Source organism: Varanus komodoensis, unplaced genomic scaffold, assembly GCF_004798865.1.
Source record: "Varanus komodoensis strain SLA01 unplaced genomic scaffold, ASM479886v1 scaffold24, whole genome shotgun sequence".
Taxonomy (NCBI): Eukaryota; Metazoa; Chordata; class Lepidosauria; order Squamata; family Varanidae; genus Varanus; species Varanus komodoensis.
The window spans coordinates 13,257,643-13,280,605 of record NW_025335641.1 but is presented as its reverse complement, the minus strand read 5'-3'; the positions used below and the strand labels follow the sequence as shown (position 1 = coordinate 13,280,605).

Here is a 22,963-nt window from a genome sequence, read left to right as displayed (position 1 = left end):
ATTCAGTACAGATTCATTGCTTAACCTCCACATTCATGTTTATTAATATACTCTTTGTCCTTTCTCTTGCAATCTTACAGTCACAGCTCCAGCCCATATTCTCTTCTTATTTCCCCTTGTGCATTTTCCTAGGCATAAGCCCTCCTCTTTTCCCTTCTTCTTGCTGGTTTGCCTGTCTCCCCAAATCCATTTCTGCCCACCACCATCTTTAATTAGTCATCTTCAAAAGCTATTTAATGACCTGTCTGGGATAGCAGCAATTAAATTCTACCTCCCAAAATCTCCAACAAAGCTTATGTCCAACTAGCTGCATGTGTTAGTGTGTGTGTGTGCATGCACACGCAGGGGATGGAATAATTCTGTCCATGGTATCCTAGCTGTGAAACAGTTGAAATCCTTTGGTGGCAGCCCCGATCTGTACACATGGCCCATGAACAGTTGTTTGTACTAGATCAAACTGTCAAGCTCAGGGATCTGACATTTCAGTCAATCTCTCATTTTTGTTGCTTTGCCTTAGATGAGGAAATACCAGTTCTTTCATGTGAGGGTACTTTCAACCATCTATTTGCCATGCAAAATGGATTTGCTTAAAATTGCTTCATGGTGACTTCTTATTTGAAACGTGGCATGTGAGTCAGATGTCTCAGAGATCAGAAGTCTCTTGGAGACCCTACCCTTTTAGCACCCTTCTGATGTGAATGCATGTCAGCCGTGGTACTTGTTTATGCCGTACCAAAGGCTTTTTTTAATTTAATTGTTGTATTTCCAGCTAGGGACTTTTTAAAATAAAGTGCTTCAAGCAATAGACATGCTTAACATTCTAAAACAATAAAAATAAAATGAATCACAAGAAGAGTCAGATATGACATAAGAAAATAAAACATATGCCAGCACAGGAATATGTTGGCACTTTGGGCATCTCTTGGGCTTCCTGTGCTCCAGCTGGACCCAAGTCCTGATACCTAAGTGGATATGGACTGCATCTTTAAATTCCCACAGTTCATAGAACCTGAAACAAGGCATCCTGGGAAATTGTGGAACAGTCAATTGGTGGTTTGTAGCTGCATGCTGGAAGCATGAGGTGCACACAGCTGAATGGGCAGCAATGCAGGGCAGAATCCAGGGAGGGTATTTCACCAAAGGTCCCCCCAGAGCACATTCAGGTGCACGGTCTTTTCAAGAAAGTTTAGTGCAAAATAGCTACCTACCCAGAGACATCCACAATGGTTTCAGTAATTATGACTGGGATGCTCGCCACCTTAAAAATGGCTCCCGACATTTCTGCATCCAGGGCTGGTTCACATGTGCAATTTCTGCACCTGGATATGTGCAGAGGTGTAGAATTGCCTAGCATATCACCCATTGTGATGCTTTGCAGTAGTGACAGTAGCAGATGTGGAAAGCTAAAGAAAACCATTTGAGGTACTTCTAGAGGGATATCATGTCCCCCCCCCCCCCCAGTCTTCTCAAAGCTGAACCTGCCCAATTCCCTCCATCTCTCCTCACAGGACAGTTTTTCCAAACCCTGGAACATTTTTGTTGTCCTCTGCTGGACCCTTTCTAATTTATCTGCATCCTTCTTAAATCTTGGTGCCCAGAACTGAACACAGTATTCCAGGTGAGGTCTGACTGGTGAGGAGTATAGAGGAACAATATAGAGCATTCAGGAAATGCTTCAAATGTCTGCCTTGCCAGCCAAATCCACCCCGATCAGAATATAATGCTGGGGAGAGAATCAAAGACATGAGATAATGTGTTGGGACTGTATATGCAACTGGACCTCCCATTAAAAAAAAGCAACACCTTGGTAAAATGCATGGTCAGAGAGATGCTTGGCCTCCTTAAATGTTATGTAAATGGCTATAAAACTCTTTGGTTTATGTGTGGTGGGGGAAGAAATCTAACAATGATTTATACTGGGTTTCTTTTTCCATCATGGGCAAAAGATCTTGCTACTTCAGCTGGATATTGTTAGCATTTGTAAAAGAGTCACAGTTCCTTTCTCTCCTTCAAGTAAATATATACAGAAAGGCTAACGATATGGCAAACAGGTGTGGTATTTTTAAAAAAAATCCTAAAAAAAGGCCATGCCATTTTTATGTGCCTTATAAATAATGAATGGTGCTTCGTCTTTCAAGCAAACAAGCGTATTTTCAATCAGCTGATGGATGTTTCTGAATAGCATTTTGAACACCTTTTCAAGGGGAAGCGTTCAAGCTGGGGACAAGCTGGAGATCAACTACTTTACGATGTGAGCATGCAACAGGCAGAATGAGGAAGCTGCTTCTGTCTGCTTTGTCAATGCATGCAATATCTGAATTTGACAAATGCCTCCACGCCAAAGTGTAACGTAAAATCATAAATATACATGATAAAAACGCGCCTCAGTCTACATATGTAGGCAGCCCTTTGCACTGAGAAGTGGCTTCCCATGGGCATTGCCCATGCACTTCTGGATTCACATCATAACATTTCCTTGAAGTGATTGGAGGCGTCTTTTGATGCAAAAGGAAAGACACTTCAGGAGGACATTGGTGTTTATGCAAGATCACTTGCCTGTGACTATTTCTATTCATTTGGTTTACCGTATTTTTATTCCATCCATCCTCCCAGAAATCAGTTTTTCCTCCCATTTTATCTCCACAATTTCAGCAAAGTGGGTTTGGCTGATTACCTTGATAACCCTGGATTATCCATTGACCTTCAACTACAGTCAAATCAGGGCCTGGGATGAGGAAGAAAGTGCACAATAATTCCATGTTGTTGCTGAGATCTTTTATGCCAGTTTAATTTTTACACAGCTTTACAGAATGCAAGTGTAGGAAAATAAGATAAATAACAATTAGCCATCTTTCCTGTGTAGAAGCACCAGCTGTGCAATGGCAACCCAGGGGTGTTAATAGGAGATGTTCATTTACCCACTTTGCATTCAACGTGGAATTGGCATGGCTTGATCATGAATGCACCCCTTTTAGCAATCATGATTCATTGTACTTATAATTTAGCGATCACAGCATTCTTAATTTGTGTTGCAGCTGCATTCCCAGATTATACGAGCAACATATTTATAACTATTATGAAGTTCTTTCATGATTTCTCCCACCTGAAAAAAATTGGCTTTCACCATTTCAGAAGCTTGCTTGAAGTGGGTCTTTTGTGGTGAAAGAATTCATTAATTGCGTTGTAGTGAAGGGTTGTTTCATGGCTTACACAACAACAAATCTGGATTTGCTGCCCATTCCATAACAAAGAGGCACTACTTCAAGCCAGCTATCTGGCGTGTATACATGGAACATAAGCATTTTCCAAGCACACGTTTTCCACAACAGAAGTTAAGGTGTGCACAGAAAAGGAGCAGGTTAACTTTTTATACATGCAATCTGAGACACAATCCATTAGAAACCTAGCGCTTTAATTTAGAATAGGTTTTCCCATTGGCTGCAGTACTGGAGAAATCTTTCTGTTTCATGGGCAAGCATGTAGAGAACTATCTGTATGCTGTGAGCAGGGACCACACCTGTACAGGAGAGCTGGATTATCTGCACTTCATTACGTTGCTGGGTTTTATCACTGACTGTACAACAAAGAGACACATCCAAGCCAGCTTTCTGATGAGAGGACAGGCTTGTGTTTCAGGCTCTTATTTTACAGTTCTCCAAGCACATTACTGAGGTCAGAAATTGTACACTTTGGTCATATAGGTTCCTTCCATGTTAGGATCTGTGGCCTTCATGTGATATAGACATGGAAAAAGTCACATGATCCAACCCACTTCTGCAATGCAGTTTGTCAGACTTTGCAGGTATGAGCTGGGACTGACGATGGTCCTTGGCAGACATGTTGCAAAATAATTTATTTGCTCATTATGAAAAATTGATAAAGCAAGAGCCATGACCTATTTTCCTGCTGTAATGTGTGCAGCGTACTTTACAATGAGACAAATCAAAAAGTGAGCACAATTCCATACATGAACTAGTATAACAAAGGCATATCTGTGGTCCTCTGATGGAATCTGGTTCACATCACTCAGGCATGTTGAATATGGCTGTGGGAAAGCTTGCAATAAGCAAGCCCATGATGGGATCCAATGAACTGTTGTACATAAAGAATATGCCATGTGGAGCAGCAAAAAGGGGCCATGATCCCACTGTTTATTTGTTGAATCAGGTATTAGACCGCATGGCACGCAAGAACACTTCTGACTTTAACGGAAGCCCATTGCTAAAATCAGATTACATGCTCTGGCTTTCTTGGTCAAGACCTCAACTGACCCTTGCAGGATTATCATCAATGCTAGCTTAACAACTGCGCATTAACCTGTGCCCTACTGGTAAGGTGTTTGAGTCATGAGCACCTTTTACCAAGGTGTATATCATGGAAAGAGAGAAATAAAGCCATTCTTTAAACTTCTCAACAAACTGTAGCACAACCAGTTCTAACCTGCTGCACTGTCTAAACAAATCGATATGTGTATGCATCTTGCAGAGAAGGTTTTAGAGATTCCAAAATCTCATTGAACTCAGCACAGAGCCAAGCATATTTGCTGACACTATATTGACAAGGATAGATAATTGTTTGTTTTGTCACTCGTACGTAGCAGAAAAGTATGTGTCCCCTCATTTCAAATGTGCTTGCTTATTTACTATGATGACACCTATATATATTTGCATTTGAAGATGGATGAATCAAACTTCTCCCCTTCATTTTGGAAAATATTTTCATTTTATTTGTGCATGTTTTGTTCCCTTTATATGGATTTTAAACTCAATATGTACAGAAAGAGTCACGACCTGTTAAAGTGCAGGCCCCATTACATCAATCCATATTTAAGACACCCAGAGTTCTTGCCAATCAGGACGAATGCCATCGCTTTTCTAGGGTTTGCCTTTATGTTGCAGCACAGATGGGGCCAGTCTCAGGTTTTGGGAGTTCCTTGGAAAGATGCCCTTGCTGGAAGAATCTACCCATTAGTTCCTCACCCCAGTGGGCACAGGCAGCAGCGTCTCCTCCCCCCCAACTTCTCTCTCCTCACCTAGTTCGAACCTAGTGGGTCCATTCACCATTGCTGCTCACAGGGAGGCCAGTGAGTAACCAGTGCTGCTGTTGCTGCTTCTCACTGCTTCCTCTGCTTGTGTCTAACAAGTCCGGTCAGTAGAAGCAGCGGCAAGTCAGGGGTCGGCAGTGAGTTCTCCTGAAGTGCTCAGGGTTGGCAACTACCTAGCTGGGAGTCAGCTTCTGATGCCAGCTCCAGCCCCTAATTGAGTAGGAGGTGGGTATGTAAATTATTTGCAAATTATTGCATTCATTTTTCTCAAGCTGGAAAAGGATGCAAGAGCTGTAACTGCATGCAAACAGACGGGGGGGGGTGTGGGGGGGGATTCCTGTACATGTTTTGACTGATAAAGCAAAAAAGCATTACACCTCCCAGCATGAAAACTGGGAGTATCTGCTCAAGGGAGGGAGGAAAGACACAGGAATGGCTGAATTTCAATCCTTTCTCCTTGATCATCTCCTTTAAATGGTACCAGTGATATTAAATACAATTTGACACAAGTTGTTAATTTGCAGCCCTGGGTCATGTTTCTGCCTACTCCACAGAGGCCCACTGGGCACCATTTTTGTAAATTTCTAGTTGCCTTATAAGAATGTTTTCAAATAAGCTTTTACTATTTTTGTATCCTGAGCCTTCTTTTTAATAGTAAAATCTTTTTATAGAATTATCATTCTGCAAAAGTAATGAAATTGACAGAGCTGCAATCTGTTTTCTTAGCCGGGTGTTCATTCCACAGTTTTGAACCCCCGCCCCCTTGTTGCTGGAACCCAACCCTCCCTCAGAGGTAGTAGAGCAAAGCTTCAGATGCAGATCTTGGTGTTAAGTTAGATTCAGGTTAGGAGAAGGGCTCCATCACACCTTGCAATCCCAAATCATTTAGGCTTTATGGGTTAGAACCAGCACCTTGAATTGGGCTTGGAAGCATGTAGGAAGCCAGTGCAGGCAGGCCAGAATGCTCAGACTTTGCAGAAGCTGAAACTACTTAAAAGCCTTCAAGTTCAGTCGCATGCAGATCATGTTGCAGTAATCTAACTTGAAAATTACCAAACCATAGATTACTGAAACCAGGCTATCCCTGTGCTGGTAGGGGCATAGCTGGGCCACTGACCAAAGATATACACTCATACACCCAATCATTTTGCTCTACCTTTAAAGATGGACCCAGACTGCACCTTCTGAAAACAAAAGTGCTCCTGTCATCTGTGGAAACAGGAGACGCTCATAGTAGGAGAAAGGGGACCTTGCCACTTTCCCTTTCCCTCAGTGTCTTGCACTGATGCTTCCCACAGCATTCTGGAAGACCCACCAGCTCCTCTAGAGGAGATTTTCAGTGGATGCAGGCGTCTGGACCCCACTGAGGAGTTGCTTGCATGGCTGGGAAAAAAGCCAGTGTATTGTAACTGAGCATTTGTGTCCATCTCTTTCTTCTCGTTGCAACAGGGGCCTCCAGGAGCAGCTGGTGCAGAAGGAAGGCAAGGTGAAAAAGGAGCCAAGGTAAAGATGATCATCGATGAGTCCAGGCTACACCACCTGCATACTGCTTTTTTTCTGGCCAAAGTGCATTTCTTTGTTCCATTCACCTGACTTACATCTCCAACAGCCTAAATCAAGAATGTTGGGTATTCTGTTACTTACTTATCTACATACAGTTAGGGTCAGTCCCTGTCACAAGATGAGGTCATCAGTCTCCTTGGCTGGACTGCAGCAGCTCCACCATTTTTCCATGGGGAAGGGTGATTTTCATTGGGCGAAAACCAAATGGATTCATACTTTACTTTTCCTTCTCATCCAAGCACAAATTAAAAATGAGCAGTAGGAAAGACCATGGAAAACCTTCCACTTCTCCTGTATCTTGCCCTCATTTTCCTAGAAGAAGTCTGCTTTACATGGTAGCATTCCTGGTATGTTCGGATGAACATGTGTGTATGATAGGCACACTTTCAAATGCATGCAGTAAAATACATGATCTCACTTTTTATGTTTAGGTGCACATTAGAAGCAATCTAAACAGTGCAATGTGTGAGTGGCTACTTCAACATGATATTTTAGAGCAGCAAGGCTATCTATGGCAGATAATTTTGATTTGGGAAAAAGTGGAGTTTGATCCATTTGTGAACTAAATGAAGAGCTCTTCCCAACTTCCTCCTATTTCTTCAGACCAAACTATTTCTTAATGACATGTCATTGACCAGATGTTTTTTTCTATAGGGTGAGCCTGGTGCAGAAGGAGCTCCAGGAAAAACAGGGCCCGTTGGACCCCAGGGTCCTGCAGGAAAACCTGGCCCAGAAGGTCTTCGGGGTATTCCTGGTCCTGTGGTGAGTACATGATCTGTAATGTTCATAATCTCTTGCTTCTTGTCTTTCACTGTATGTTTTTACAAGGGGAAAAAACTCTAACTAATCTCTTTGCTGTAGGGAGAACAAGGTCTACCTGGAGCCCCAGGTCAGGATGGCCCACCAGGTCCCATTGTGAGTATATTTATGTTGTGGGTCTAACACTTAATTTTAATCATGACTCCTGCACTGGGGATGTTGCAATTTACATTCCAAATTGGTATTTATGCTAGATTTTCTCACTTTGATCAACATGAAATTGACACTCTCACCCAATCTGTCAGTTTCTGAACATCCCTGGAGCCATTCTACACCTGTCCAGCCACCTCAGACATGCCACAGTCTTTGCTACACCATATGACACAATGAGATGACTTTAATAGCTCATAACTCTCTAGAAGCCTTTGCACAGATGAAGCAAGAAATATTCTTTGCATCTGGCATGGCAGACCCTGGCAGGCACAGGTTCAGCATCATTACAGACCTGACAACACTTCTGAGATCTGCTTTGGAGCTCTAGGGAGCCATTTGGATTCAATAACTTGTTAAATGCCCAGGGTTCTTACCTTACTTCCACTTTAAAAAAAAGGTAAAATTCAATCCAGAGTTATAGCCAAAGTCCCTATTTCAGATGCACATTTGGGAAAATGCTGAAGGGGTATAATCTTCCAAGAAAATCTCCTATTCACACTTCCTGTTTAACGATGCCCATACAATCCAATCCTGTGCCTATCAACTTCGGGGAAAGCATTGGTGACTTCAGTGAGACTTATTCCTTGTTAAGTATCTATAGGATCACAGCTTTCACTTGTGCCTTCATTAATTTCTTAGATGTTGGAACCTAAGATAAGTTAACTTAAGGAAATTTACAGAAGAAAAGTTTGCCATCCCTCCTTCCTCCAGCAGTGCCCTCCCCTGACACTATGCTTGACTCCATATTGTTCCGAAGGGTTCCCTGACCTTCAAGAGAAGCTTTTCAGGGCTGCAGATGGCTTTAAGGGTTAGGAGAAAACAAGTAGCCATTCCATGACATATTTAACAACACTATTCAAGTCTATTTAGAAGCCCGTTTGAGCACAATGGGGCTTATTCCCAGGTAAGTAAGTAAGTAAGTACATAAGATGACAGACTAAAGTAACGTATCATAGGTTCAAGACTATGTTCTTGCATATTTGTTCAAATTTACCTGCACCTAAAGCACTATGAAAGATGGAGGAGGAGGGTTCCATGAGTAATGTGAATGATTCCTGGTTCTGAATCTGTACAACCAAACTGGCTCTCACACCCAGCTTTCCCACTTTGGAACTAGGGAGGTATATGGCTTCCCTCTAAAGATTGCACATACAGACCTGCCTGAGTACATTTTGGAAAGGAATTTTAAACCAGAGAAAGAAAGAAAAAAGAACTCATGGATTTTTCTTAACACTGTAAAACTCACATCCAGAAAAGTGGGAAGGATGGGGTATTACTAATTAGTTAGACATCCTTGAAAAATTAAACTTTGATTCCCAATTAAGTTCAAACACTGCAGATACTAACTTTGGGTCATGTCCAGTAACCCTGTATTTGCGAGCGGAATACCAAAGCTTAGATAAAATGGGAACAAAAATGCTGCAAGGAACACATCTCAGAAGCCTTGAAAAGGGAAAAAGAAACTGCCGCTATTTCACTCTTAGCTTATGCATTATGTATTTAGACTTTCTGCATCTAATGATATCCTGAAGAAGAAATGGAAAGGATAACGCACTGAACAATGTTACTCTCAGAAGGAGAGTTTTGACTTTTTCCCAACGTCCTTGCTTGAAAGGGTCACTTACAGTTTCTGAGGCACACTGTAATTTCACAGGTGTCCACCCAAAAAGACAACTAGTGCCTGCAAACCCAACCCGATTCATGATCAGCTGGAAGTAACAGTGCAATTCTGTACATGGCTATTCAGGAGCAAGCTCTACTGGATGTAATCTGGGCTTAATCTCTTCTGGACTGTACAGGATTGCAGCCTGATTCGCTTCAAATCCCTAATGTCACTCCCCTCCAATCTTTACAGACATCCTTTCAATGAGTGATTGACAAAACAATCCTATGTACATTGACTAGGAAGTAAGTCTTGATGAATTAACTGATCCACAGTCTCTATTACTTGGGAGTAAGTCCCATTGAACTCAGTGGGAATTACTTCTGACTCAGTGTTCACAGGATTGCAATGTTGCTCTTCATATGTGTGTTTAAAAGTGCACCCTAAGAGTCTCTAAATTGTGGTCTTCCTCCCTACTAAATGTTGCTTTGAACAGGCGGGTTTGTGGGCCACCCAGTGCCTGCATATTATTTGATAAAATAATATACTGTAAATAAAATGGATAACATTTGCTTGTAGGTGAAAGTTTTCCAACCTTCCTTACAAAGAATAGCATTAAGGAATTGCAGGGTTTTATTGGGTTTTGTTGTGTGTTAAGAGCAGAGGGTGGGGAACAGCCTTCCCCTGTTATCTTCCCAAACACATCCTTTTTAATTGCCTTTCAAATATTCGCAACCCAGCCATTGGCACCTGGATGGGTTCCCCCATTTGGTAAGGCACAAGACATGCCTTTACCGCCCTCTTTGATGCCTGTTTGATCAGGTTTGGGACCTTGGATCCCTCGTTTGGGGGACAGGGAATGTTAGCCGCCAGTCTCCATTCCACACAACAGATGACAGGCACTGTCAGAGATGATCACGCTGATCAGATGCTCAGTGCTGCTTCCCTGGTTCCACGGAAATGAGCTGCACCCTGGTGCTCACTGCAGGGATGAGGAAAGCATCTACAAGCAATGCCAAGAAAGCACAACAAAGGGAAAATGCATCAGAAAACTAGTTTAAATGAGTCTTGCATCTTGCCTCCTCACGGGAAACACTAAATGTCATTTACAGCAGGGTCAAAATAACACACCCCATTAGGGCAGTGAACCACTCGGAGAAGCTCATTCTAAGATGCCATTGTTAAAGGTCACCTTTTGCCCTTTTAGACCAGTGTCACCCACTGAACGTAGCAAGATGTGATTATATCTGCCCTTGTAGACCAGACAGGAAAATACCATGAATCACAAAATGCGGCTGCCTTATGTTACTTTGCTTCCTATCCCTAGGGTCCACCTGGCTTGCCCGGATTGAAAGGTGATCCAGGTTCCAAGGGAGAAAAGGTACGTGACAAGTATTACATCGGCCTCAGAATAACTACTTTATGCATCATTCTTAAACAACTGAACTAGACTTTAATGTCACCCTGTCCCTTCTTTTCTATTATTTGCTCAGCAGTGATTCCTTCTGTATGTTTTCTAGGGACATCCTGGCTTGATTGGCTTGATTGGACCTCCAGGAGAGCAGGGAGAAAAAGGAGATAGGGGTCTGCCTGGCCCACAGGGGTCTGCTGGATCAAAAGGAGATGGGGTGAGTAAAACCATGTGCATACCTTTATCACCAGCTTCATGCCCTGTTTGTCCAAAGTCTGCTCAGATGAGTACCTTTCTGCATGGTGTTGCTGAACAGAGTACCCCTTAGGCCTGTTCAGCATCAGATGACTCTGCTGGATCCGGGCTGGCCTTTGTGCAAGCAGGAGAGTGCTCTCGATCCATGGCATGGACTGAAATACAACAGAGGCTCTGGCTGCAGGGAAGGAGAAGGGAGATGGTTTTCACTTATTCCCACTTTCCCCTCCAGCCTCCCACCCTGTCCCCAAGGGGTTCCCATAAGCCTCCAGAGCAGATTTTAAGAGGTATGGAAGACTATACAAGACACTTACAGGATCTTCCTCTGCTGGGAAGATCCTGTAAGCAGAGTTCCATTCATATGAACACTGGATCCAGCCCTCTGACTTTTGAGGGCAGATGAAAAACAAAGCTATAATCTTAGCTCTCTGTGGCAACTCTTAAATGAGGCATTCTGTAAATGTGAGCTGCTATATTTTACTAGTTAACTCATAAAAACAAGTTTTCTTTTGGATTGTACAAAAGAAAAGAAAAAAGAAAAAGTTACCAAAACAATTAAGGAAGAATACAGCAACAGAGAAAGATGAGATGTGTTCACCAAGTGCAGACTCAAGACACTGAAGACTAGTCATGCATACAAGATATTCACAAATGTACATTCTATTAAGTTAAATTAAATTAAACCAGGTACTATCAGAGAGCCCATATCACTCTGCCTGAGCCTGCTTTTATTTCAAGAAAAGATGACTAACAACATTCTAGTTAATTGGGAGCCTGCGTTAATTCTGCCTGCCGAAATTTGCTTGGGGCATGATCCTCTTCATGTTTAGGCAGAAATACAGCTGTCTGGGGATGCCGGGAGTTGCAAAACTGACATCTGTCTAAATATACATAGGCTTAAAGGCTGTTGTCTTGTTCATCAGCTTTGCATACATACCAAATCTTATTAATTTTTCAATATTTGCCCTTATATTTCCAATTATTTGTCACAATCATTCTAGCAACCATCCTCAAATTCCTACTGGCTTTTCTTTTGTATATTCCAGCATGGTCCTTGATATTGTTTAACAGACCTTGGGGTTAAATGAAATGTCATTCCCTGCAATTGCTTTGATAATTACAGGAGTCTTGTTTTCCAAAATGTCCTACTCATGCAGAAATACAGTCCATGCTCTTAGTTCAGTATCTTCAGCAATCCTATTTTCTTTAAAACTTCGTTAAAAGCATCTTTGGAGCAAATTTTAACTTAACCAAGAGTGGCTGGAATAACCAACATGTCACATATTATTTTTCAAGGGAATTCCTGGTCCTGCTGGCCCAGTTGGTCCTCCTGGGCCACCTGGTTTACCTGTAAGTAGCTATTCTCAGCATCTCCTATTTTACATTTTGACATTAGTACCTTTGCATACATACTGTCATCTAACTTGACCTATGTGCCTCCCCATTTTAGGGCCCTCAAGGTCCCAAAGGCTCTAAAGGTTCAACAGTAAGTAACCTTAGTTCTCAAACCATTCTCTTCCCATTGCTGACTCTTCCTTTATCCATGTGTGAAAGTTAAAAAAAATGCTAATGCTAATGCAAAGCTTCCTTGTACTTCTTTATAGGGTCCTGGTGGTCAAAAGGGTGATTCTGGTTTACCTGGACCTCCTGGGCCTCCTGTAAGTAAAGCTGTTTGATATATAACATGTGCAAACCCTTTAAACAAAATGGTAGATGTGCCAATGACTTTAGTGCAATCTAGCAGTTGCCCAACACTTTGAAGTAGCAATTCCTGTAAAGAACCAATATTAAGCTCCCATGCAGAAGATGTGTAAAATAATGCACTGGTAACAACAGACAAACAAAATAACTATCCTTATACTGTGATAGTATGGGAATACAGAAGACAAATGCAATAGTGATAATGGGCTGCCCGGGAAATCTTAGATTTCATTGCTTTAAAAGTTAATTGGAAGACTTTATGAATAAAACCCACACTTTGAAAGCACTTGAGCAACACTTGCTGAAATGTGTAGGAAAATTAGGAATGAAGCAAATTTGCCTAATACCTACAGGTCACAATACTTTTTTTTTCTTTTTTGTGAACAAGTTGGATTGCCTGGCTATAGTATTTTAATTAATTTAGCATGCAGAACATACAGTGCTCAATATGAAGTGAACAGTAGGTATTTGTGCAAGTTTTGCTGCAAAATTAAGATGTGTTCAAAGGCAACTATTAAGTGGATGGAAGGAGAGAAGCTTCCACTGTGAACCAAGTAAGTTTTCTGGTGCTAGGAAAGCTCAACTCTCTTTTGGGATGGGCTTTTATGAGACCCCAGAGTTCCTTCCTCGGGCTGAATTTGGAAAAGTACACCAACACTTCTACTCTCATGTTTTCAGGACTGGACTTTGGGGGTCGCCTTTTTACATTAAATGGCTCAGACCCTGATTAGTCTGGAGATCACATTTCCTCTTATTACTTCTCATGGTTGTGTAAGATCACTGCTTTATATGCCTTTCATGGGTCATCTGTGTAACAGTTTTAAAAATCAAAGACCAATAGAGAGGATTATCACTACTGCTTGCTCTCCTGCTTTTGAACTATCATTTTCCTGGTGGTCACCTGAACCTGAGCTCCCTCTCAAGAATAAAGTAAGGCATTCCCTTTATGACAAGAATTTATAAGTCTATTAAATATATGCAACTTTGTTCATACAGAAATGTTTTAAAATGACTTGTCAAATAGTTTTTATAAAGCGTTTCTATCCCCTTCCCTTCAATTCAGGTGAATAGTTTAGGACCTCTCAGAGTCTTCACCCAAGATTACCTTATTTATTTATTTATTTATTCATTTGTGTATGTATACAAATTGTATGCTGTCCATTACTTGTGTCTCTGGATGGCTTATAACATAAATCAGCTTATATTTGCATGTCTTTTTTAAGAAGTGAAAGAAAAGGAAAGGTGATTGGTTTTGTTTTCCTCAGGGTCCTCCAGGTGAGGTTATTCAGCCTTTGCCAATCCAGTCTCCTAAAAAAACCAGAAGATCGTCAGATGCCATGTTGTCCGATGCTGTTGATGGCATCTTTGATTACACTGATGGCATGGAAGAGATATTCGGTTCACTTAACTCTCTGAAGCAGGACATTGAGCATATGAAATATCCAATGGGGACTCAGAACAACCCAGCCCGAACCTGCAAAGATCTACAGCTCTGTCACCCAGACTTCCCAGATGGTATGCTAACGTTACATGACAACAGCAAATGTGCTGAAGTTGTGATTTGCTAAGTTATGATGTCAGGTCATTTATTCTAGTTATATGGGTAATATAATCTCCAAAAAGAACTAAATAAAATACTTGTTAAATCCTTTCATGCAGGTAAAAAAAGGGAGGGGGGAAGAAAATTAAAGCTTAAAAATAGCATAATACTCCAGCAAAAGCTGGGGGGAAATTTGGGACCAGAAAAATTGCTAACTTGTTAAGAAATCCTTTAAGCACTTACCATTCTGAAATATATTCCAAAGAATGAACAATAATTTGTGCGTACTTTGCAACAGAAGTACTTCAAGGCATTATGAATATTAATCTAGGTTTTTTCATAGATGATCAAAGAAAGGGGCTGCAGATGTTCAGGGATTATGGCTGAACGCAGTGGTAATGGAGGGGGAAGCTTGCCATTCACCATCACGGCTGTGGAGAAGGGCTGCCAGATTGCCCTGGTAGTTAGGAAACTCATGGGAGGGCGGAACTGTGTGCGGACACAGTTGTGGTGCCCTTGCATCGTGGGCATTGAAGACCAGCACAGTGAGGATGGGGTGCTCCTCACCCTAAGCTGTTGCGAATAAGTCCTCTCTAAACCTGCCGAATGGTAACTCAGCTTCAAAAGTAGTCCCTCCTGTGAAAGCCAATCGTTGATGAAACAACCCTTGCCCACCTTTACCTGACTAATCAGCGAAGTAGAAGAGCATGTGGTGGAAGAGACACCTCAGGATTATGGAAAGCATTATAGAGAACCAAATTTACTGGGCTGATCCCACCTTCTAGAAGGCAGGCAGAGCGGCTGGCCGCATGCACTTTTATTTGGACAACCAACTCAGTTCTGGCCTATCTCAGATCACGTGTTCTGGCACTAATGCTGTCTCCTTGAAATACCCATGATGCCTTGGGTCACCATGTGGTTTTGGTGCTAAGTAACTATATCCTGCTCTCCTGATAATGAGTAGTTGTGGCTTAAATAGTCACTAATAATCAGTAGCAGAAGGCAAGAACAGAATCTCTTTGGGTAGACCTGTTCATCCTTCTGACTGTGAGATTGTGAGGAAGCCAAGTGGGTCTGTAATACTACCACTGTCCAGAGTGGCCTTTTTTCTTGGGCTTTTTAGTTTGCACCTGTGTGGTGATGCCACAAAGAGTAGCACCTTCAAGGCAGACCTGAAAGCCTGGGCAGGTCTACAGGAGAAGACGAAGGTGCCAAACTTTTGCATGCCCTGGAAGAAAATGATAACTCTTCACTCTGATCTTGCAGGATCAGTGCTCTTGTCCTCACACTGATTGTGTGTGTTGCCTCTTCTTCAGTCCCCTCCCTATTTATTTTTCCCAGATCCTTCCATTCTTTTCCTTCTGCCTTCCATGTCCGCAATGGTATTTCTATCCCTGATCATGCCACCCGTAACGTTATTGTTCCTCCAGTCCAGGCAACTGTTTTTCTGGTCAAGGGGGACGGAATGAACAGACTAGATTTGCTGTGAAACTTCCTCACCCAGCCTCGTCATTCAGTAGCCTACTGCCGCTTTGAGTCTGTTGTACTGATTGACTGCTTGAGTATGCCCTAAAGTGAAAGAATGCCTTCTGTGGCCCTCTGGAGAAAATTGAAATTGGTCTTAATTGGTTCTCAAAATTTCACAGGGATCATTCCATCCTTCTTCAGGAACCAGTAATATTTCTACACATGTAGGGAAATATTTAGGAACTCCTGGAGTTGAAATCCCTGCCTTCTCTCTTTTTATAGTTTGTGTTCCCTATACTTTTGGGGGACTGCTAATGACTGCCCCTAGTATTTATTTATGTATTTATTTAAAACATTTCTATGCCGCCCCCATTGCAACAAAGCCTCGGGGCGGCTCATAACATCCATAAACATAAAAATACAATCAATAATTTAAAAACTGGTACCATCTCAGCTATATATTAAAATCTATAAATACAATAATAATAGATTAACAGTTAAAGTAACTTTTAAATAAAAAGGTCTTCACCTGGTGCCAGGAAAGCAAATAATGACGGCGCCAGGCAGACCTCTCTGGGGAGCGCATTCCATAGGTGGGGCGCCACCGCAGAAAAGGCCCTCCTCCGGGTACTCACCCTCCTAATATCCTTCACGGAGGGTTCCCGGAGAAGGGTATCCACTGCTCATCGTAGGGGGCGGGCGGGCATATATGGACACAGACGTTCCTTTAAATAACCAAGTCCCAAGCCGTTAAGGGCTTTATAGGTCATAACCAACATAATAGCATCACGTACATGTTGAACAACATGGGGGACAGGATGCTACCCTGCAGAGCCCCATAACTCAGTTGCCAAAGGTCCAAGGAATGGCCATCCAGTGTTAATGTCTGAACTTGGCAAGACCAGAACCACTGTAACCCAGTAGCAGCCCACAGTGTCAGTCCAAGAGCATACAATGGTTGATGGAATCAAAAGCCCTTAAGAGATCAAGTAAAATTAACAGGGTCACACTCATCATTTCTCTCTCCTGATAAAGGGCAATGAAGGCTGTTTCAGGCTGGGTCTGGTTTCAGGTCCAAACCCAGGTCTAGATAATCAATATCCCCTAAGAGTACCTTCAAGTACCTTCCTTAAGAAAGGAATATTTGCAACTTTGTGGTAGTTGTCAAATACCATTGAGTCTGGAGTGTCTTCAGACTAATGTCCCCTTAAGGACAGCAGCAACCAGCCCTTCACATTGAAGTCCAGACAGCTAGAGATCTACTGTCTGTTCATCTCTGGCCTACAGAGGTAGCTTTCCAGTACAGATGTGGTGCATCCCTGAGGAAAAGATGCTTTCTCCCATCTCCCCATTCCTGCCAAGCATCTCATTCCCGTGCTGTATTACAATGTACTTCTTCAAAAGAATCTTTTCAAAATTTTCTGAAACACGATTGTTCCGTTCTCATTCGTTCCAGGAGAGTATTGGATTGATCCTAACCAGGGCTGTTCTGGGGACTCTTTCAAAGTGTACTGTAATTTCACGACAGGCGGGGAAACTTGCATCTACCCAGATAAGAAGTCTGAAGGCGTAAGTACCAATCGTTACTGCATTCACTGTTGACGGGTCCTGCTGCGTCGCTTCAAGATTGTGACTGTAACAGGAAAACATTGTCATGTCTTTGTTCATGCGCCTTTTCTTGTAAGATAATTACCCCATTACATTTACATAAACTTGAACAAGGCAGTGGAGCAATACAGCATTAATGAAGATCTGAGTACCTCCCCTTTGGACTCAAATGCTCGTTCAGTGCAGATGTGAGCTTGCTGCACCTGCTTGCTAGTGACATTTTTTATTCCCGAGTCACAGCTGTGCAACCATTTTTAATGAGGGCATAAAGCTTCAACAGAGACCTGGAAAATGAAATAATTGCATGCCCCTTCCACACCCTTAGTTCTTTTTCTGTGAGAGCATTTCAGTGTGTCTATGTGACTTGCTGTGCTTCTTCCAGAAAGCATCCGTACATACTAAAATATGTATTCTATACTTACATTCTCTTGAAATATGCATTTCTTTTTTTCAAAATAGATATCTTGAACTCATGTTTATAGATTTCAATTAAGAACACATGAAGTACTAGTTCCCCTTTACACAGCACTGGGCAGGCCTCATCTGGAGTACTGTGCCCATTTTTAAGAAAGATGCAGGCAAGCTTTTCAGAGGAGGGCAGCAAGGATGATCCAGGAACTGGAAACAAAGCCCTGTGAGGAAAGAGTGAAAGAACTGGGCATGTTTAGCCTTGAGAAGAGAAGACTGAGGGGACATATGGTAGCACTTTTCAGGTACTTGAAAGGTTGTCCCAAAGTAGGAGGCCACAATCTCTTCTCGATCATCTCTGAATGCAGGACAGAATGATGGGCTCAAGTTTTAGGAAGCCAGATTCCAGCTGAACATCAGCAAGAATTTCCTGACTGTTAGAGCAGGATGACAGTGGGAGGTTGCAGGTTCTCCCACACTAGAGGCATTCAAGATGCAACTGGGAGGCCATCTGAGAGGGATGGTTTAACTCAGAGCCCTGCCCTGAGCAGGGAGTTACACCTAATGATACTCTGGCCCCTCCCAAATCTACAATTATATGATTCTTTAACAGTGTCAGTACAGTCAAGGAATGTGAAAGAAAGCTGGTAACTATGCTCTGATCCGCATATTACTCTGAGAGTTGAGGTTTTTGTACTGGAATTAATGGGGATCAAATTTCTCAAGTTCAAATTCTTCAAGCATCCATACAAATTATAGCTTGGATTAAGATCTGTGAGCATAAATTAAATATGCATTCAAATGCAGATCAGTCTAGCTTACAATCTAGCTTAACCTTCCTCAATCTGGCTTCCTTCAGAAGTGTTGGACTACAGAACCCCCAGTGAATAGAACCTGATGGACCTTTGGCCTGATATAGCAGGACTTATCTTGTGCTTATTTGCATTATTATCTAATATTAAATATGCAAATCAAATGTCATAACACCTCAAAAGTAAGTGTCAGATGTCCAGAGAATTTCTAGAACGCATTTGTCATCAGAATTCATATAAGGGATGTCTGAGGTACCTATCATAAGCTGTATGAGAAGCTCCAAGCAGTTAATTTAGGATTCACAGGCAGACTCCCTTCCAGACACTTGGCCAAGCAGAGACACAGTGCAGCTCTAATGTATGTATCTCTGCAAGTTTTTAATGGCTCATCCCTCTATCTTGCAGAAAGATATTATTGGCTCAGTTAGATAAACAAAGCCGTAGCCTTCGAAGGGAATGAAAGACCATCTGTACCAACCCTCTGCCAAAATGCAGAGCATCCACAATCCCTTTCTCACAGATCTGCCTGAACAACCCAATTAATGAATTTGGTTATTTAATGTATAATCTGAGAATTGGATATACATTTCTCTCTGCACAACTCTAAATATGATTAGAACTAGGCAGTAAGCCCAGGCTTTTCTCTTCTTTTTTTAAGGAGATTAATTTAGCAGTGTTTATGTAAAACTCTGTTAATTCCCACTCATTCCTTGCCGACATAATTAGCCCTCATCATTTCTTTTCCTCTCTCACAGGTAAGGATCTCATCGTGGCCAAAGGAAAATCCAGGAACCTGGTTTAGTGAATTTAAGAGAGGCAAGCTGGTAAATTGCCATTTCTTTTCTTTAAATTCATATCTAGCATGGTTCATGTTCAAGCACCCAAATCCATCAAAGCTGATCAATATGCCGAAACAAAGTTCCCGTGTGCAGGTTTGCTTTGCACCTGAAATGACATTCAGAATCCAGCAATAGCAACACTTGTCAGTTTGACTTCATCAGTTAGGATCTCGGCATAGGCAAGCCGTGCTCCCTAGCAAACATCTGCAAACAGTTTCCTTGTGGTTCTGGTGAACTCAAGGCCAAGGCAAAAGCGGACAGCAAGATCTCGCCACTGCCTGCACAGCTTCTGCTTCCTCTGGCAAATTTTGCTGCTGAGGTTATGCAGTTGCAACTCATCTGTGGCACGATCCATCCCAAGATGGATCAAGTTGCAGAACATCTGTCTCAGGCTTTGCTGAGCTTCCCACCTTTGATAGAAACCTGCTGAGAAGGTCTTTCAGCATGTGCATGGAGAGTAAGGTTCAAGAAGGAGATTCCCAGGAAAATAAGAGTGGGGTGATTTCTTACCCATATTGGACCTCTTTAAGAGTTTGCCCTAGGTACTGCTATACATTTTTTCATGCCCTGGTCAGTGTATTCTGGTTTCCAGGAGAATGCGTTCATCAGGCCTTAGCCTTTAGTGTTGAGTGGGCAGACTGGAGGAGTTAGCAGCCCCACAAGCATCTGTCTGCTTTTGTGTATCTGTGTTTGATTGTGGTAGAGGGAAGCATGCAACGTCATGTGGAAATATCACCACTGGTGCAGGTTAATATCTAAACCAGCACACAGAATTATGTGCAACTGGAGTTGTGTCCCTGGAAGAACGTCATATTTGCAAGGTTGCAGCTCGCCTTTTGGGATGTTTTTCAGCTCCTGACAATACAATGCAGCCCACATGCATAATCATGTAGATACAGAAAATCTCTTTACTGATCCATAGCTTGACTGCATCCTTAATTAGACAACAAACAGACTTATGTCAGTCGCTGTGTAGGAAGGCCCGTTAACGTGTTTTTGTGTCAAATGTAATCTTGCTTTGCACTTTAAAAGGAGAACCAACCACATGTTTCTGTGCCTGTTTGTGGATCCGTGTTTGTTTTTTCAACCTCCTCAGCTCTCCTACGTGGATGCCGAAGGCAATTCCATTAATACAGTCCAAATGACATTCCTGAGACTACTGAGCGCCTCTGCTCGGCAGAACTTCACTTACAACTGCCATCAGTCAGTGGCATGGCACGATGAGACTTCTGACAGCTATGACAAAGCGCTAAGGTTCTTAGGCTCAAACGATGAAGAGATGTCTTATGACAACAATCCTTACATCAAAGCCCTTCATGATGGCTGTGCAGTAAGTATAAGCCCAGGATGCTCTTTCCTAGTTAAGATGGCAGGTTAGCTTAGTAAGCGCTTGAGTTCGGCTTAATGTCAATCTTATGCATGTATCCAAAGTACTTTTTTCTTCCCTTTAATGTATTCTTTTACTTACGTAGTTTCCTTTTCACCTAGACAAGTATTTTTTTAAAGCACACAAATTTGAGAAGAACAAACAAATGCTAGCCGTAGCTTAAGGCAAAAGAAAGGCAGAAAGTATCAGATAGTGTAGTGTTCTAAATGCACTGACAAGGGAAGGCACTGGAGAAAACATCCTGAGATGTGAGATCATAATTAGAAAGCTTTTGTGTTCCATAGCGTGCTATAGAAAAGATGAATAGCCATCATACTGCAAATGAAAGGTCCCCCTCCTTCATGTTAATATAATTTCCCTCTGAAGAAGATAATGGAAGGGAAAGCAATGCCAAAGCTTTTTTTTTTCTTTTTAAAAAAATCTTGTGTCTCAACTTCATATCCGATGAGCTGCTCTTTGAAGTGGCACTGAAATTTGATAAGGATGAAAAGGTATTAAAGAAGGCATGTCAGAACTTTCACCAGTGTTGAAACATTACTCATGTAACCATAAGAATCCCCAGTGTGTGCCATGGCACTTTTGGATGTCTGTCATGTGACTGCCTGCTTCCATGCGGCTCACTTGGACAGACTTTCCATTGAAAAGACCCTCTACGTTGTCCCAATAAACCGGCACCTTCACCAATCCCAGTTGACCTTTCAGCATTATGCTCCTTTCATTCAGGACCTTTCAGCCCTCCCTCTCCCTGCCCTAGTTTGCCAACTCACTGAAGGGGATGAGTTTTAGTTGCATCAGCTTCCAGGACTGATGGAAACTCAAAGACACTCTGAGGCACAGCTACTGAGGAATCGAGGAATCAGGTCATGCCCTTCCTCAATCGTTGATACACTGGTGCCCCCATAACATGAGTTGGACCATCACTACTCAGAATGGGCCATGGTAAATACAGATAATGATATCAGTACCAATTATTATCCAAAGTTTTATTTATTTATATATTTATTTATTCATTTCCTTTCTATCCACCCATAGCCAAAGCTTTCTAAAAATATTATTATTCTGAAACTGGACCCAATTAAAAAGCAAGCCACTCTTCGATTGTGTTACAATGCGTGAGAAGTCAGTCAGTAGCTTTCCCATTAGCTTATTAAGTTCACTTCAAGATCTTCTGAAATTCATAGCTGCCTTTGAGTTACCATGTTGCTGCTGTACCATTATGCTAGTTGATAAGTGTGTTTGTGCTTGGTGTTGGTTTTTATCAAGAATAATCTACACGTTAGATTACCGGAATCATTACTACATTCCACAATCTATTTAATTCTAGGCAATCTAAAGGCAATCTAAATGTTTACTGTGACAACCAGTGTCTTAATTTAATTTGGTTATGTATGTGTATTTTTTTTATTTTACAGTCAAGAAAAGGCTATGCAAAGACTGTTCTCGAAATCAATACTCCCAGAATTGACCAAGTGCCTATTTTTGATGTGATGATCAATGACTTTGGTGATCAGAATCAGAAGTTTGGATTTGAAGTTGGTCCGGTCTGTTTCCTTGGTTAAGTTTAGTGCAAAGAGAAGTTCATCAACAGAAAAGAAGCACCTTGGTGCCATCACCAACCCACTTGATGCTACATGCAAGTTTTGAATAAGGATGGAGTCAAAAATATGTCTCACCATGTATTTATGTCTTGTCTAGAGAACACCCACTGCCCCTGTAGGACCAGAATCACATGACTTAAACTTATTTGGCAAACTACAAAGGATCTTGTGGCAGAGACAGGCAGCATAGGGTTAATTATGAATACCCTCCACCACCCCACTCCACTTAACCCTTCCTTGATTCTTTGGTGCTGTAAAATTGAATGTCATGGTGCTCCTTCTATTACAACATAAGAGGTGCTAAGGAGGTATGTTAAATAAAGGATAATTATTCAATGTACAGTACAGTGCTGTCTTTTTCTGTGTCCATTTCCAAACTTGCATGTATCCTGATTTGCAGCCGGCTCTACGTTATAACAATTTCAAAATTATGTTGTCAATACTGTGTATGTATTATGAAAAATAAAGTTGTAATTTCCAGTGAATCCAATTCCATATTTTTCCTGATTAATAATATTATTAATAATAAAATCCCTTTGTATATATTGATGTTCAAGAGCTCTGTTATTTTGAAGTCACCAGCAAAACCTCAGGTGGCAAAACTGGAAGCAGTTTAGTAGCATGCTTCTCTGCTGTTAAGACATTGTGATAAGGAACTCCAAGATGGAACTGTGCCGGTTGAGGTGCTTTTCCATGGTGCTATACCTCACACTTCTTATCTTTCCTGTTCTGATGCCAGGATATTTCAAAAGCTC

At 41.8% G+C, this 22,963-nt stretch overlaps 1 protein-coding gene across 1 annotated transcript in view; it reads left to right on the top strand.

The window, feature by feature from the left end:
• The window catches only part of COL11A1 (collagen type XI alpha 1 chain), a 229,207-nt gene extending 207,038 nt beyond the window's left edge, over positions 1-22,169 (top strand). Inside the window, exons 55-67 of the mRNA XM_044432252.1 lie at positions 6,494-6,547; positions 7,262-7,369; positions 7,469-7,522; positions 10,510-10,563; positions 10,703-10,810; positions 12,145-12,198; positions 12,299-12,334; positions 12,453-12,506; positions 13,815-14,064; positions 17,013-17,125; positions 19,140-19,208; positions 20,320-20,553; positions 22,023-22,169. Coding sequence (XP_044288187.1) covers positions 6,494-6,547; positions 7,262-7,369; positions 7,469-7,522; positions 10,510-10,563; positions 10,703-10,810; positions 12,145-12,198; positions 12,299-12,334; positions 12,453-12,506; positions 13,815-14,064; positions 17,013-17,125; positions 19,140-19,208; positions 20,320-20,553; positions 22,023-22,169 — 1,335 coding nt within the window. The remainder of the gene's footprint in view (positions 1-6,493; positions 6,548-7,261; positions 7,370-7,468; positions 7,523-10,509; positions 10,564-10,702; positions 10,811-12,144; positions 12,199-12,298; positions 12,335-12,452; positions 12,507-13,814; positions 14,065-17,012; positions 17,126-19,139; positions 19,209-20,319; positions 20,554-22,022) is intronic.
• The last annotated feature ends 794 nt before the right edge of the window (positions 22,170-22,963 follow it).